The sequence below is a fragment of the Hemibagrus wyckioides genome, linkage group LG17 (assembly GCF_019097595.1).
Source record: "Hemibagrus wyckioides isolate EC202008001 linkage group LG17, SWU_Hwy_1.0, whole genome shotgun sequence".
NCBI lineage: Eukaryota > Metazoa > Chordata > Actinopteri > Siluriformes > Bagridae > Hemibagrus > Hemibagrus wyckioides.
Window position 1 is genome coordinate 18321826 of NC_080726.1, and position 17783 is coordinate 18339608.

The 17783-nt window shown below is 41.4% G+C and overlaps 1 protein-coding gene across 1 annotated transcript in view; it reads left to right on the forward strand.

Annotated features, from left to right (window-relative positions):
* Positions 1–6028: 6028 nt before the first annotated feature.
* Positions 6029–17783, forward strand: part of grm5b (glutamate receptor, metabotropic 5b) — a 41549-nt gene continuing 29794 nt past the window's right edge. The window contains exons 1-2 of the mRNA XM_058414135.1: positions 6029–7050; positions 9714–11034. Coding sequence (XP_058270118.1) covers positions 10332–11034 — 703 coding nt within the window. The 5' untranslated portion in view covers positions 6029–7050; positions 9714–10331. The remainder of the gene's footprint in view (positions 7051–9713; positions 11035–17783) is intronic.

Genomic DNA, 17783 nt, shown 5'->3' on the forward strand with positions numbered 1-17783 from the left:
AAACTCTCCGGAGTGCGTAAAAGAGTGAAAGAGTGCAAGGGATTGTGCTTTGTTCTCATTCATAACTAACCATAAAACACACACACACACACACAGTCACATGTTTAGGATCAGACCCTGTAGTACCTCGGGGCTCAGCCTTTGGAATTCACGCGCTCGAGTGATCCCACGCTGTGTGTGTGTGTGTGTGTGTGTGTCTATTAGAGAGTATAAAAAAGTCAGTGCAAAGCAAGTCAATGCAATGAAGAGAAAAAAAGTTAAAATATAACAAAATATAACACCTCATGTCATTCTAGAGGACTGTACTAAATAAATTAAACAGTAAAGAAAAAAATATTAATGTTATACTTAAATATAATAATTCATCCATCCAAATAGTAAACACTTTCTCCTGGTCCGGTTCATGGAGTCAGTCCCAGAAACACTGGGAGCAAATTGGTAGAATTCACCCCAGATGGGACACCAGTCTATCTCAGTGCACCACACACACACACACACACACACACACACCTGGGAAAATCTATGAGAAGAGAATCTTTTTATTCAACTGTATTCACTGAGAGCAACTTGTTATTGATTAATAATTTGGATGGTTATCTCAACTCTTAATTTGGATGCATTTCTGTCTAAATTAGCAGACAGGATGTTCCTGTTCTCCTTCTTCTGTCACCATCATGAGCTCCATCATCAATAAAGATTAGTAAGAGTGTTCCAGAAGCAGTCATGCAAGTCCAAGCCATGACACCACCACCATGTTTCCCAGATCAGCTTGTATGTTTTGGATCATGAGCAGATCCTTTCCTCCTCCACACTTTCCATCACTTCACTTGGTTTCAGAACTTCTGTGGACTGTGTGTGAGACCTGTACTCCTGCTCTCTGGAGGTTGTTGGTGATGCCAGTGGTTTTTCTTCACACCTCTCAATGTTCCTTGTCTGGTTATTTCTTTCATTTTTCCAGGACATTCCAGATTATTATACTGGCTACACCCAGTGTACGCGTAATACCTCTGATTTACCTCCTGTCTTTTCTCGGCTTCAAAACAGTATATAAATGTTGTTTATACTTTTTAACAAATGCAGTCTTCGCAATGTTATATACTGCTATATAAATTAAGAGTATGTGTTCCAATACGTTTGCTCACCCAAGACTGGGTGGTCTGGCAGCAAATGTGCCACATTTAAGATATAAAATTTGGATCTGTTGCCTCAAGTGTGTTCAGTGTATAGCAAAAATGAAAGAATTGGTGCTGTATAAAGACTCTGTGTGTGCGTGTGTGTGTGTCATGTGCTGCCCTACGTGTGTTTCGGTTGAATCATAAGATGGTCACGTTACAGGGGTGGCTCCTGAGGACCGGCTAATCCCACTACAAAATAGAAAGTTAGAGTGAGCGGTAGACTAACCGCTCACTCTAACAGACAGACAGACAGAGAGGCCAGTGTTAGTTTTTACGTATCAGTCTGTTGGTCCACAAACTGGCTCTATTGAACCTCAGTGATGTAATGCTGCCGGATGACATGACTACGCTAGAACTCGTGAAATGTAAGAATGTAGGAAGATTAGCCTCAATAGATAAAGTGGTTGAAGTAAAACTGTAAAGGAAGAATATGACTGTGGGAGTAAGCTGGTGTGTAGCTATGTTTAACCAGGAATACCAGAAATATAACTCTTTCACTAGGTTGTTTTACACAATCACTGTGGTGTAAAAGAACAGAATAAATCATGTGATAGAACACTTAAAATACAGTTCATTAGTGACATGTTGGAAACGTTGGATTTCGTTTATTTCCTTCAGACTGGGGGAGGAAAGCGGAATACCCCGAGGAACACCAAGGCAGCACAGGGAATACACACAGACTCCACACACACAGGATGGAGGCAGGAATCAAACCTCAACCACAAGGTGTGTGACAAACATACAAACCATTAAGATACCATGCGTTCATACAGCTACAAATTTCTCATCCACCTCAGTGTTGTGTATTTCTGATCTGCTTTTCTTCTCAGATTTTCACTGGTTGTAAAGAGTGCTTTATTTTCATCTTGAGCAAGTGTTTCATTTTCATTTCATCAACAAAGCGTTTCCACCTACAGACCTGATGCTCACTGGATGCTTTTTTTTTTTTTTTTTTTACACCAGTCTCTTTAGACTGTGTGCAAAAACAGTTCATTAGACACTCAAACCAGCCCACATCTGGCACCAACAACCCTGCACCGATACCACATGGATGTCCGGGTGTTCCTAATAAAGTGGCCGGAGTGAGTGTTAATGATATAAAAAGTATATCAATATAAATTAAATACACATAACATAACGAATTAAAATGTAATGTTTGAACGTTGCTATAAAAATACAGCAAATTGCCTAAAGATCAAATTATATAAATAAATATTAAATATACTTTTATTTGCGTAGACTAACCACAAGGGGGCAGCGTGAGCAAAGTTTTAATTAACTACGTCTGGGTTTGTTACAGATAACATACCTGTGAGGAGAGACTGACAGAAACACAAGAGGTAGTTAAACATTCTGTATTTATGGATAAATAGATATTTATCAGAAAATTATTATTGTTTACCTGATTAAAATCAAAACACGTTAAAGATAAACTGAAGCTTGGACTCGAATATGCACATGAATAAATATTCTGTATGTCAGAATGTGTCACTGTGTGTGTATGTGTGTGTGTGTGTGTGTGTATGAATGAATGATTTGTCAGGAAGTATCTCCTCTAAGCCTTTCTCTTTTCATGCCCACACAGCTGTACGTGTGTGTGTGTGTGTGTGTATATGTGAGTTTAACTACTGGTATGTGAAAGCTCAATTACACCCTCCACTCTCACTCATGGCTTGTCAGTATGTCTCTTAAATGGATGCCATGGCAACCGGAGTCGTTAGGCTTATCTCTGACACACACACACACACACACACACACATATATATATATATATATATATATATAAACCCACACAGTTTTTAATAAGAGATCAAGGCCATGTTCTGATCCTGGTTTCAACGTGCGCTTCATGACCCAACACCAGACTTTGCATGTAAAGTGGGCGGGGCTTAGTGTAACATCCAGATATCAAATAACAACATTTTTAAAAAGCTTTAAGAAGAACTCACATGAGCTTGGAGACTAAGATCATACATTCTCTCATCTCTCTTCTTGTCACACTCTTTTCTTTTCTCATGTTTTTATATCTATACACCGCATCCCACGTGTATAATGAGTATCTGAGTAGAGCTCCTACGAATCTCGGACTTCTTACCTTCAGACGAACATTTCTTGGTTTTCTTCTCGACTCTCGCCAGCCATGACTCAGTGCTGAGATTTCTGAGTTTTTCCCCCCCTCTTTAGTCCTGAGTGCATTTTTACTCCTACCTGTTTGGGAAAATGGAAATGTTCTCTAGCCTCTCGCTCCTTTTCAAGTTTTCTTTTCACAGATACACTTAGTGCAGGTTTAAAGGTTATCCCTGATTCGTCCGTCCTTTTAGGTTAAAAACTGACCTGATTCTTTCTAACTGACCGCTCGCTGCCTACACGTTCGGTCCCACAGATCAATGCAGCACCAAATCTAAAGCATTTACACTCTATACAATTCCTTTTTATTGAGTTTGAGTTTATTCTGATGCACTGAGACGTAAATTTCGATAAAACATTTACACTTGTTATAGTTACAGTAGATGTAACATTAACAATTAACACTTACACTCGTTCTGAAATGTTGTTAACATGTAGATTTAATCTTTAGATATTTATTCAACATTTATTTATTTATTTATTTATTTATTTATTTATTTATTTATATCCATTATATTATTTCTATTTATTTTTACATATATTATTATTATTTATTATTTTACACTTTTACATGTAACATTGATATTGAGATGTGTGATATTTTAATCTAATATTTTATATTATTATTATTATTATTATTATTTTTATGTATTTTTTGCACTGAAATGTAAAACTGATATTTTACATCTAAATGCATCAGAATGACCTCAAATGTTAAAAAAATCTGAAACGTGACACACAACAATTACATTTCCATATTTATTTCAGATCCATGTGACTTTTATCCGAATCTGATCGGTTTGAATAATAGTCATTTACTTAGCCGGTGCCCCTGCACACGTGCCCAGGAGACCCGCTCTGTAATCCGTCACTAATACATGGGTTTATCAGCGAACCACACTGAAGCCCAACACCTGAATGGATCTAGCCACAGGTCGGACTTTTTCGTTTTAGCCAGCGTTTCAACACTGCGAGCCCACGCACGCTGTTCTAGAAAGTTCTAGAGATTGCGAAACTGTTAAGCAACAGGGTTTAATATCAGCTATTTCATGCCGATTACGTGTTAGTTCTCGTTAGCTTATTGCTATAATGACGTTCAAAGATTAAACCTCAGCTCTATTTTGTTTTCCTAAATGATGCTAAACTCAAGAACTCTTTCCCTCTCTGGAGTCTGCCGGAGCTGTTGAGCTCCAATAATGATGCGAGTCTCGGCTATAAAGACAGAGCCATTTCCCACGCGTCAGAGAGTTAATCGAAACGAGGCCTCGCTGAACACCATTCACCCTGGGATCAAAACAGTCTCAAGGCTGAATCATGCTGGCTTAGCTGCATCTCTGTGTGTGTGCGTGTGTGTGTGCAAGCAAGAGAAGGAGGGCAAATGGAGCAGTTTGAGAGATTTTGTGCTGTTTAATGGCGATTTAATCCTGCGCTCGTTAATCCAAGCCACATTTGAGGAAAAAGCCGAAAGCCAATTCAGTTAAAAGGTCCCATCGCTTTTCCACCCACACACACACACACGGACACACACACGCAAAGGGACAAACAAGGGTGAGAAACCAAATAATGAACAACGGCAGCGTGCCAGTCTGAGTATTTATATCCTAAAACTTAGATCACTAGCCGTTAGAACGCTAGCACCATTAGATACAATTTGAAGGAAATTATAAACTGTTTTACTGGCTCAACTTCCCGTCATACTCATGATCAAAAGGAAAAAATAAAACCTGCTGCACACGCTCGGGATCGTTATGCTAGCTGTGTTAGCTGTGTGCTCATTTTGCACGGGACATGAAAGAAACCGTGGCTGAAAAAACACATCCTGCTAAACTGTTTTATTATTCAGTGTAAGAAAATGTTTGTATTAACCACAGCTACATGCTAGATGCCACGTTTATGACCATTTTCATTCAGCTCATTTGTTGCTACTATTTTTACCACATGGCTCTTAAATTCTGAATTGGTTGCTGTGGATTGGTTGATAAGCTTTAAATAAAAAACATTTTATACATTTTTTATTTACTGATATTAGCATGTCTAGCTAAAACTCTAAAACTTGATTGCACCAGCTTGGTAAGTTTGTAGCATACACAATATGTTTGTAGCTAGCTACATGGTGATAAGTTAATTTATTGTAAACAGATTTATTGTAACAGGCCTAGCTGTATATACACAAATTTGAGAGCTAGCAAACAAACTAGCAATATTTTATATAGTTACATTTGTTTTCCAACAGGTGCCATAACAGGTTACTGAGCAACAATCGTGTTTATGCACCTTTTTTGGATTAGCCAGCTAATGGCTAACGCATTTGTTTTAATGTTGGTTTTATGTTTCGTTCTGTGGAAGGTTGCCATGGTGATAATTATGACGTTAAAGCGATGTTACAACGCATTTTATAGCAGGTAAGTGATTTAAAACAATGTTTTGGATGTGTTTTCGCTCTTGAAGCATGTGAGAATCAGTTCAAAGAGCGACTCTGGTTCTCTGGTTAGCTGTAGCGAGAAAGTGATTCAATTCTGAATCGACTCAGCTGCAGGAAGTGAATCAAACATGACTTTTGGGTTTTGGGTTGCTATCTGCATAATCCTTAAACATGGAACGTACAAATGATGTAGGTTGAAGGTTGATTCATTTCCTATAACACCAGTTCTGACACTTACAGGTTTTCAGTTTTGAGGCAGTGTTCGATTTGAACGTGGAATCAGAGGTTTACGAATCAGAGATGTCTGATTCGTCCTTCACGATAAAAGTGGTACTTTTTAAAGAAGGAACAGTGTGCACGAGTGTGCATGCCTAACAGGTACGATTTTAGAGTTTGACTTAAAATCCAGACGGATAGACATCCTCTAAATGTACGGGAAAGCTCGCAGGTGAGTATGGGAACAATGCTGCTGCTTCTGCACGTGCATGCGTCAAGTGCAAGCTTTACAAGTTTTAAGAAGCTTTAAAAAACACACTGCGTTTACACTACAGAGCCCTGTGCACTACATAGTGTCCCTGATCCTCTATTCGAGGTAACCCGAGGTAACCTGGTTCACAGAACCAGAAAATATAGTGCACTACATAAGATGTAGGCATTGTTTTATACCCTATGTAGTGCACGTGCAGCTGAAACCCAAACTGGACAAAAAGTACACCATGAAGGTCTACAAGCGATAATGTAATATTCTTCCACTGCCACACTGCCAGTGCACTTATATGGGGTATAGGGACCTGTTTGGGATTTATCCCCGTTCGTTTTATACACACACACACACACACAGATAACGATTAAATGATTTCATCTATAAGACTGTTTCCCCGCATACATGATCCACGTTGCAGTGTGTGTGTGTGTGTGTGTGAATGCTCAGACACGCGCGGTGTGTTTCACACTTCGCGGTTACCCGCGTGGGAGTAGGAGTGGGAGGATTGTCTCGAGGACTGACTGACTGGCTGCTGGCGCGAAGGAGTGAGATAGGGAGAGTGTAGAGACCAGCAACGGATCGGACAGTGTCGGTGTATGCGCGCGCGTGTGTGTTTGCGCGAGACGTTAATGCCTAAAGGACAAGCTCGCGGTGCTCTCACCGTTTCATCGCAGCAGCAGTAGCAGCAGCTCCTGGGTCCACATACCGAAAATACTGAGCACAACTCGCGCGCCTGTGTGCGTCTGTATGTGTGTGTGGATATATGCCGTGTACATAGAACTGTGACTGGACAGCGCGCGACCTTTAACGGATCATGGGGAGAAATTGAGCGCTTGCCAAAGGTAAGTCGCAAAAAGGTTGCTAAAAGGTCGCGCGAGAATTTTTTTTACATTAATACATCGAGCGAGTTCATTGTGCTGTGTGTGTGTGTGCGTGCGTGTGTGTATGTGTGAAAGCTCGCGCTGCTCCGTGTTTGTGTGTGTATGTGTGTTTCCATCACATAAACCTACAGCCTTTGAAGTCTTCACGGTGCATCACGAGCTTAACTTTGTGGTCTCGTGCCTTTTATTTCCCGCCACCGGCTTAAGCATCTGCGCGCGGACACATGACACAGCGGCTGCAGGATCGAGTCCTGTATACTTAGCGTTATAAACAAAATGCCTAAGTCGTTTTATCGCGATATTTAGCTATGTTTTTGTTTAAAATTATTGCATGATTCAAAATATCCATGAAGGAACCGTGAAGGATCCAAACAGCACGCGCGCTCAGCATATATGCGTTTCCGATCATACTGTAAATTACTGATAGATATCAAACACATCCTGTGATTTCCTTCAAACAACCTTTTTCAGATCACCTGTTTAATGCCAAAACCGGAAGTAGAAATGCCCTATGGGGTAATATTTAGTCCCGATAATAGGATACTATGCGGTTTAGGACGCAGCCCAAGGTCGAGGGGGTTTAATGCCTTACTGTAGTGTGTGTGTGTGTGTGTGTGTGTGTGTGTGTTCAGGGATTGATAATGCCACCATGCAGCTTTTTTCCAACCTGCTCTCCACCATTTCAGTTTATTTCAAGAGTCATCATCATGATCTATCTATCTATCTATCTATCTATCTATCTATCTATCTATCTATCTATCTATCTATCTATCTATCTATCTATTGGAAGAGATTCCATGGGGGAAAAAAGAGTGAGGAACAAGTGGAAATGTGAATGATGGAATGAGAGCAAGCCAGTGAGATAGAGAAGGATGAAGATAAAGCGAGATGGAGGGAGAGTGTGACTGAGAGAGGTAAAGAAATAGACACTGGAGGAGAGAGAAAGATTGGGTGATATTGGGGTGCAAAGAGGAATAAATGGACAGATTCAGACCGATAGACAGAGACAGACAAAAAAAACAAATATGGATGAACAACAAGAGAATGAGAGATCAGAGAGACAGTGTTACGGTGTTTAATAGACGACAAAACATGAAAGATGAAGATAGATATTAAGAGATTGAGATTTACAGAGAGAGAGAGATAGAGAGAGAGATAAAGGGGATAAGAATTAGAGAAAAAGTGAAGCATAAAGAAGAGGAAAATAGCAAGAAAGGCAAAAATAGGAAGAAATAAAGGAAGAGAGCATTGAAGAGAAAGAGAGATAATCTGGACAGAATGAAATAGAAGCAAAGGGAAAGATACAGACAGAAAAAGAGAGAGAGTCATAAGGTAGTGAAAAAAGAGGAGGAGAAGAGACACACCACAAAAAAGACAGATGGAAAAAAAAGAGATATGGAGAGAAACAGATGAATAGAGAGAGGTGTTGGGTTTTAGAAGAAGAGACATGTGAACATACAGAGAGAGAGAGAGCGAGAGAGACAGGAAGAGAAAGTGAGACGCATTGAGAATGAGACATCCAATTCAGTGAAAAGGAAGCAGAGAGAGAGGAAGAGAAGGGGTGGTTGGGGGGTGGTAGCAGGAAAGATGAAGACAGGGAGGGGAAAAAGGAGAAATGGAGAGAGAGTGAGACAGACAGAATGAGATACAGATTATAGAACTGAGAGAGAGGGAGACAAGACAGAAAGAAACAGAATAAGATCCAGACCAGGAAACTACTAGAGAGAGAGAGAGAGACAGGGGGGGAGAGAGACAGACAGAGAGAGAGACAGAGACAGACAGAGAGAGAGACAGACAGACAGACAGAGAAAGAGACAGAGATATAATCAGAGCCATGGGGAAATAAGCAGATCAATAAAGATATGAAGTGATTCATCATCTCAGTCTGCCTGTGTTTGTTCTGTGTGTGTGTGTGTGTGTGTGCATGCATTGTATGTGCGTGTGTGCGAGTCTACACTGTATGTGCACTGTATGTGTGTGTGTGTGGGTGTATGTGTGCACTGAATGTGCATGTATGTGTGTGTATGTACACTGTATGTGTGTGTGTGGGCATGTGCACTGTATGTCCGTGTGTGTATGTTTATGTGTGTGCGTGTGCAGTGTATGTCTGTGTATGCGTGTGTATATAAGTGTATGTGCACTGTATGTGTGCGTGTGTATATAAGTGTATGTGCACTGTATGTGTGTGTGTGTTTGTGTGCAATGTGTGTGTGTGTGCAATGTATGTGTATGCGTGTGTGTGTGTGTGCACTGTATGTGTGTGTGTGACTATGCTTTTAACACTGTCAACATTCCAACAGTCCTGTCACTCATATGACAGGCAATAAGTGTAATACACCCAGGACAGTGTGTGTACCTTTCAGGATGGTGTAAAACCTCGGGGGTTGTGCTGCTGTAGGAAAATAAGCAGCGACATGGTGATGTGGTGCGACCTGAGCTCCATCTTACTGTCTTTAAAGAATTTTATTCCTCTTACATCATTTTGCCTTAGTATTAGTGTCTGTTCAAAGTGTCACTCCCACTCACATGTGCTTCTGTGTGTGTGTGTGTGTGTGTCTGTGTGTGTGTATTTTAATTCAAGGTTATAAACTCTATCATTGTTGTACACCTTCCCCAACCTGTAGGTTTCCATAGCGACGAACTCCCGCCCCAGGAACCATGGTCTCTCCAGCGATTTCCGGAACTACTGGAACTATCACCTGTATGTGTGTGTGAGTGAGTGTGAAATGTACCTGAACAGCGGCAAGCCGGAAGGGTGACGCACCTGAGTGACACACACACACACACATATCTGCTGCTTAAAACCACCTGCCTTATTGTGTCTTTATACAATGGCGTCTTCTGCTCAGCCTCAAACACACACACTCTTAATTCACATGGCTCACACACGCTGCAGCGTATGGAAACCCATGTTGTCGACCTCGTCACGTTCGTCCTCGCTGAGAGGCAGAAAGACAGGAGTATAGCAGGAGTATAACTTTTTTTTTTGCTTCGGTCAGTCCCCGTGTCTCGTTTTTCCTCCTGCCTCTCTCTAATCCCCTGCACCAGAGAGGTGAAAACGGAGCATTTTTTATCAACTGTCTCACTTTAAGACAAAACAAAGGCCAGATTTTTCCCCATCTATTTTGGTGCACAGTTTTTTCTCAGAATGGACACCACTGTGAGTGTCCTTGCTGTTGTGGCTGGGAGAGTGCGATCTTGTTAAAGAGGAAATACAAATAGAGAAAGAAGAACGTTTCAAAATGGCTGCTGCACTCCTTCCCCTCTTCCTGGTTCTGATGTCTGTCCCGCTCTTCCTGTCATCCCTTCAGTCAAACGAACGTCGTGTGGTAGCCTACATACCTGGCGACTTGATCATCGGTGCTCTGTTCTCCGTCCACCACCAGCCGGCGGCAGACCGTGCCCATGAGCGCAAGTGCGGTGCCGTGCGTGAGCAGTATGGCATCCAGCGTGTCGAGGCCATGATGCTGACACTCGATCGTATAAACGCCGACCCGGACATCCTGCCCAACGTTACGCTCGGCTGCGAGATACGTGACTCCTGCTGGCACTCTGCTGTCGCGCTCGAGCAAAGCATCGAGTTCATACGTGACTCGCTCATAGCCGCCGAGAGCCCCACGCCCGCGCCACTCGATCCTATTTCCGAAGACGCGCCAACTGGGGGCGGGGCTAAGTGTACCGAAGGCCTGCCTCCAAAGGGAAAGAAGCCAATCGTGGGCTTGATTGGACCTGGCTCAAGTTCGGTGGCCATTCAGGTGCAGAACCTGCTGCAGCTGTTTAACATCCCTCAGATTGCTTACTCAGCCACCAGCATGGACCTGAGTGACAAATCGCTGTATAAATACTTCATGAGGGTCGTACCATCTGACGCGCAGCAGGCCAGAGCCATGGTGGACATCGTCAAGCGCTACAACTGGAGTTACGTCTCCACCATTCATACAGAGGGTGAGTAAATAACAGCCTGCACTCATTCCATCAGGTTTATCCTGATTCTGACTGCCTTCGTTATCCACACACTGGTCACACCATCTGACCCTTTTTGTTTTCCACATTTACATATTTGGGTGTTTACTGGTCCAAGCAGATCTTAGTGTTTTCATTCATTCTTTTCTCTGTTTCTGTATAATATTCTCTAGTCTGTATCTCTACATCTCTCCGTCCATATATCTGACTACACAACCACACACACACACACACACACACACACATACACACACAAGTGCTTGGCCCCCTGAATCTCATTCAGGGTGTATTCCTGCACCACGCTTAGTGTTCCAGGGCTAGTTAAGAAAGATAAATCAATTAGTGATATGTACACACACACACTCACAGAGGCACACACTCAGAGGCACACACACAGAGGCACACACACTGCAGAACAGCACATTTATTGAGAGAATTGTTGTATACTCTGTGTGTGTGTGATTGAACTCAATTTCTGTTCCCTGTGGCTTTGCTATCACACCTCTGTCTACACACACATACACACACACACACACACACACACACAAACACTCCAATGAGGCTGCAGTGAACTCATCTTTATCCTCAGTCCCTTGCTCCCTGATACACCTATGAATCTGTGTGTGTGTGTGTGTGTGTGTCTGTTGGAGTGGCTACATCTAAAAATGTCCATCAGGTACATTAATAACACTTCATTAATCTCTCCCTCCATCCTTCTGTCTGTCTATCGGTCTTCCTTTCCTCTGCATCTCTGTGCAATCAGTCTCTCTCTCTCTCTCTCTCTCTCTCATACACACACACAGGAAACGTTCTTAATTGTTCTTTATAGACAGGACACCCTAAAGCTCAGATTACGCAGCGTGTGAATAATGACAGTTGTTCTGACTGTAATTGAAACCGCAGGTGATATTAATGCCCTGGTTCTAATACAACATCGTTTCCATAGTAACAGCTCATTCACTGGACCTTGTATGGCTCCACTTGTATGGCTAATAATAAACAGATAAAAACATGATGTTCTTCAGCTAAAGAGGAATGAAATACAAACACTTTAAGTAAGGAGATGTTTAGTTATGAGTTTAGATTTATGGAAGGAGTCTCCGGTTTCAGCACTTCCTCCATGAGCTTTCCGGTTTCTCTGTAACGTGTTGGAACAGGAAATAACTTGTCCGGTGCACACGTCTGTAAAAGTCACACTTCAGGAGATGGAAGAAAGGAAAGAAGAAAGAAAAAAGAAAGCAGTGAAATACAGGAAGGATGGCAGAAAAGATGGAAGGAAAGAGAAATAAATAGTTAAATGAAGGAATAAGAAAGAAAGAAAAAGAAAGAAAGAAAGAAAAAGAAAAATGAAAGAAGTTGAGGAAGGATAAATAAATAAATAAATAAATAAATAAATAAATAAATAATCAAACAAGTGAATAATTAAATAAATAAATAAATCAGAGAACGAATAAAGGAAGAGAAAGGGGAAAGAAAGAAAGAAAGAAAGAAAGAAAGAAAGAAAGTCATTGAAGTGATGGAAGGAAGGTAAGAAAGATCAATCAATCAATTAGGGAAGTTTAAAAAAAGAAAGAACAAATGAAAGAAAAAAGAAAGAAAAAAAAATGAAAGAAGTTGAGGAAGGATAAATAAATAATAAATAAATAAATCAGGGAAGAAAGAAATCTGACAACGAAGAATAGAAGAGAAAAGGGAAAGAAAGAAAGAAAGAAAGAAAGAAAGAAAGGGATGGAAACAGCTGAACTGCTCACTCTAGTCAAAATGAATTTACTTATTAATTTTAAAACTTAAAAAAAAAATGTTTAATTCAAGAATTCCTAATATTTTATTTCTCAATATTTTGGTGTTCAGTTTGAAATATTTCGGATCAGTGGTGTTCTCGTATTCTCTCATTAACAGGGTTAATAAAGTTCATATGCCCTCCATCACTCTGTCCTTCATTCCGTTTTTCCATGCTTGCTCCTCGAGCTGCGAGCTGATTGGTCGAGTGATAAAGAAGAGCATGTGATGTCACGCCATGGTTTTCTGGAAAACTCCTGGAAGTGCTGCGACGAGGAACAATGCTCTTTAAAAGCGGCCACTTTCTACCCCCCTCGTGTCCGCTTCCCGTGGGCTGCCGTGTGAAACGCCAGAAAGAAGTGTGTGTGTGTGTGTGTGTGTGTGTGTGCAACAGTGCCAGGTGAAGACGTACTGTGCTACCAGTGTACATCTCACACTCCCTGTGTTCTCTTAGTCATTTTCTCTTTCTGCATCTCTCTCACAAAAAGAAAGATTTTCAGACAGAATGAGACAGCACACACACACACACACCTGGAAACACTAGCATGCACACTGATGCTTATCTTTGATTCACATGGTAATTTTGTGGTAATGAAGTATGAAGGATGAAGTGTTTTCTCCATAGCAACCTGTCTATCTATCTATCTATCTATCTATCTATCTATCTATCTATCTATCTATCTATCTATCTATCTATCTCACGCTCTCTCTCTCTCTCTCTCTCTCTCTCTCTCACTGCATCCTCCTACTTTCTCTGTCATTCTAGTTTGAATTGCAAACTCAAGCAGTGAGACAAATGAGAAGCAGACAGACAGCCGGAGGGCGAGACAGAGAGAGACAGAGACTAATAGACTAAACCACTCTTTCTTTCTTTCTTTCTTTCTTTCTTTCTTTCTTTCTTTCTTTCTTTCTTTCTTTCTTTCTTTCTTCTCCTCTCTCTCTCTCTCTCTCTCTCTCTGCATTGATTCCCAGCCCTTTCACCTCCTTGTATGTGACTGTGTGTGTGTGTCCTGAGTCAGTGTGTATTTGGTTTATTTATTCCTTTATTTAATAATTTAGTGATTAATGCAGGTGTTGGATGAAGATTTAAATCCAGCTGTGAAGGAGGAGGGGTGATGTAGCTGAGGGGCAGGGGTGGAGATAAACAGGTAGAGGCAGATGCAGATGCAGAGAAGTAAAAGCAGAAGAAGAGAGACAGCGAAAGAAGAGAAAGGAGAGGAGATTATGAGTAGAGGAGAGGAGAAGAGATGAAAGGAGAGGAGAGGAGAGAGGAGAAAAGATAAAAAGAAGAGGAGATGATAAGAAGAGGAGAGAGGAGAGAAGATGAGAAGGAGAGGAGAGGAGATGAAAAGAAGAAAGGAGAGGAGAGGAGGAGAGAGGAGAGGAGATGAAAAGAGGAAAGGAGAGGAGATGAGAGATGAAGAGGAGAGGAAATGAGTGAGGAGAGGAGTGGAGCGGAGATGAAAAGAGAGGAGAGATGAAGAGGAGAGGAGAGACGAGTCTTGTGTTAGTCTTGAGTGGTTCAGAAGACTCTTCACTGAATCCTCTAGAGCTCATCTGCACCTGTCTGCTGAAGCTGAGACATGAGTGTGTGTGTGTGTGTGTGTGTGTGTGTGTGTGTGTGTGTGTGTGTGTGTGTGTGTAGGTGTGTGTGAGTGCTCTGCACTTGAGCTGGTGTGAATTGAATATTCTCAGGCTGTTTCAGTGCCGATTGGAACTCTGGGTAACGGAATGCTGAAATGTTCCGGAACCTTACAGAGAGAGAGAGAGAGAGAGAGAGAGAGAGAGCATTTTATTCCAAAAGAAAGAGGGGGAAAAATGGAGAGATTGAGAAAGACAGTAATGCAGAGACGGACAGAAAGAAAAACATACACACATGAGAGAGAGAGAGAAGTAAATATGGATGTATGCCATCACACACACATGCACACACACACACACACACACACACACAGGATAATAAAGGAGAAGTGAGTGAGTAAACACACTGTATGACTGAGTGAGATATAATGATTTAATAACTGATAAAGAGCCATAACACTGAAGTTGTCTCACTCTCAGACCGTCTGTCTCTTTGTCTCAGTCTTATTCTCTGTCTGTCTTTATGTCTGTCTCACTCTTTGACCATTGGTCTTTTTGTCTCTCTCACTCTCTGTCTGTCTCCTTATCTGTCTCACTCTCTGCCAGTTTGTCTTTTTGTCTCTGTCTCACTCTCTGTCTGTCTCTACATCTGTCTCACTCTCTGACTATCTGTCTTTTTGTCTCTATTTTACTCTCTGTATAGAACTACATCTGTCTCACTCTCTGACTGTCTGTCTTTTTGTCTCTGTTTTACTCTCTGTATAGAACTACATCTGTCTCACTCTCTGACTGTCTGTCTTTTTGTCTCTGTTTTACTCTCTGTATAGAATTACATCTGTCTCACTCTCTGACTGTCTGTCTTTTTGTCTCTCTCACTCTCTGTCTGTCTCTTTGTCTGTCTCACTTTCTGCCAGTCTGTCTTTTTGTCTGTCTCACTCTCTGCCAGTCTGTCTCTTTATCTGTCTCACTCTCCGACTGTCTCTCTCTATCTGAAGTATTTTGCTAAGCCACTTTGCATTGTAACAGAGTGTGATTGCATGATATGTTCTGGAGCACTGAAAAAACACAGAATTCATCCATCCATTCCTCCAGCCTGTCTGTCTCTCTGTCTGTCTGTCTGCCTCTTGGTCCTTTTCTTATTTCATGTGCAGATGTGTTGGCAGTTGTGAAGCTAGCCATTTAGCTTTTTTATCAAATCCTCTCTTTGTCTCTTTCTCACTCTGCTCTGTGTGTGTGTGTGTGTGTGTATATCCGTCATAGATGAGGACATGTATGTACCATATGGTCATGTCTGGATGTCCTCTTTCACACAGCGCCTGAATAGAAACAGTGAACTTGTCCTCCTGTTCTCTCAGTGTGTGTGTGTGTGTGTGTGCAGCTTTAACGTGCAGCTTCACCATTAAATAAAATGAGTGTATTTATTACCCCAAGCCCATTTCACATAAACAAACAGACAGAATAAAGCACTGCTATTAGCATGAGCTCTAGGAACAACAACCAAAGAAGATAAATTTGATATTCTACTGAATCTAGAACCACATCAGGAACTCTAAAGCCACAAACGAGATTTTAGAACCATATAATATACTTTAGAAGCACAGTGCAGGTTCTCACATGCTGTAGTCTATCAGACGCTCTAGAACCACATCAGGAACTCTAAAGCCACAGGTTCTCAGATGCAACACCAGCACATCCTGTATTCTATCAGACGCTCTAGAACCACATCAGGAACTCTAAAGCCACAGGTTCTCAGATGCAACACCAGCACATCCTGTATTCTATCAGATGCTCTAGAACCACATCAGGAACTCTAAAGCCACAGGTTCTCAGATGCAACACCAGCACATCCTGTATTCTATCAGATGCTCTAGAACCACATCAGGAACTCTAAAGCTACAGGTTCTCAGATGCAACACCAGCACATCCTGTACTCTATCAGACGCTCTAGAACCACATCAGATTCATGGCTGTGAATTTAGATTCCCGTCAGAGATACTAGAACCACATGAGTAATTCCAGAACCAACATCTAAGATTCTAGAACCAAACGAGAAAGTTCCTTTTTTGTTATTTCATGTCATGTGACGTAATGCTACATGACATTGTGTCGCGGTTGTGTTATGTTACGTTACATTGTTACATGGTGTTACAACCTAGTGTAACATCCATTTAACACAATATAACGTAACAACCTAATATAACATGATGCGGCATGATGTGTTACGCTACATTATGTTACACTACTTTGGGTTACATTATGTTGTGTTACATTGTTATAAGCTAGCGTACCACAGCATCATGGAACATCATGTTATGTAGCATCATGCTATATGCATATCATGCTACTGTAGGTTATTTTGTGTTACATTAAGACGTGTTATGTTGCACCATGTTTTGTTGTCATGATACGTTGTGATGTAATGTGATAGTTTGTTCAATTACATTGTGTTATGTTACACTATGTTATGTTAGGTTAAGTGGTGTTATATTACAGTATGTTGTCATGTTTGTTAATTTTATGTTATATGTTATAACGTTGGGGCAGCACGGTGGCTTAGTGGTTAGCACTGTTGCCTCGCAGCAAGAAGGTCCTGGGTTCAAACAGGCAGGGGCGTTTCTGTGTGGAGTTTGCATATTCTCCCTGTGCCTGCATGGGTTTACTCCGGGTACTCCGGTTTCCTCCCACAGTCCAAAAACATGTACATTAGGTTGATTGGTAATTCTAAATTGCCCATAGGAGTGAGTGAGTGTGTGTGTGTGTCTGGTTGTCTGTCTATATGTGATGGACTGGTGACCTGTCCAGGGTGTACCCCTGCCTTTCGCCCAATGTGTGCTGGGATAGGCTCCAGCAGATCCCCGTGACCCTAATTAGGAATAAAGCGGGTATAGACAATGGATGGACGGATGTTATAATGTTATGTTATAATGCCATGTCATGCTACATGTCATGTTGCACTATGATACACTACATTACAAAACATTATCTTAATGTTGTTATATTGCGCTATGTCATGTCAGGTTATGCTGTGTTGTGTTGATGTCATACGTCATGTGGTAATAAGTGACGTAGCAGCTGAGCTTGTCTGCTTCCTGATGGCATTAGCAACCAGCACTGAGAAGAAAAACAATGGCTTATTCCAACTAATGATATGCTTCATTGTGTGAATGTGTGCGTGTGTGTGTGTGTACGTGTGTACCATCTGCATGTGTGTGTGCCCTCTAATGCTCTCACTGTGAGACTAATTACAGGACTTTACATGCCTCCATAGAGACCAGTAGCCACCTTACACACACATACACACACACACACTTATACAAGCATACACAAACATGTTGCACACCACTACCATGTTACATTAACATTCATTTTTA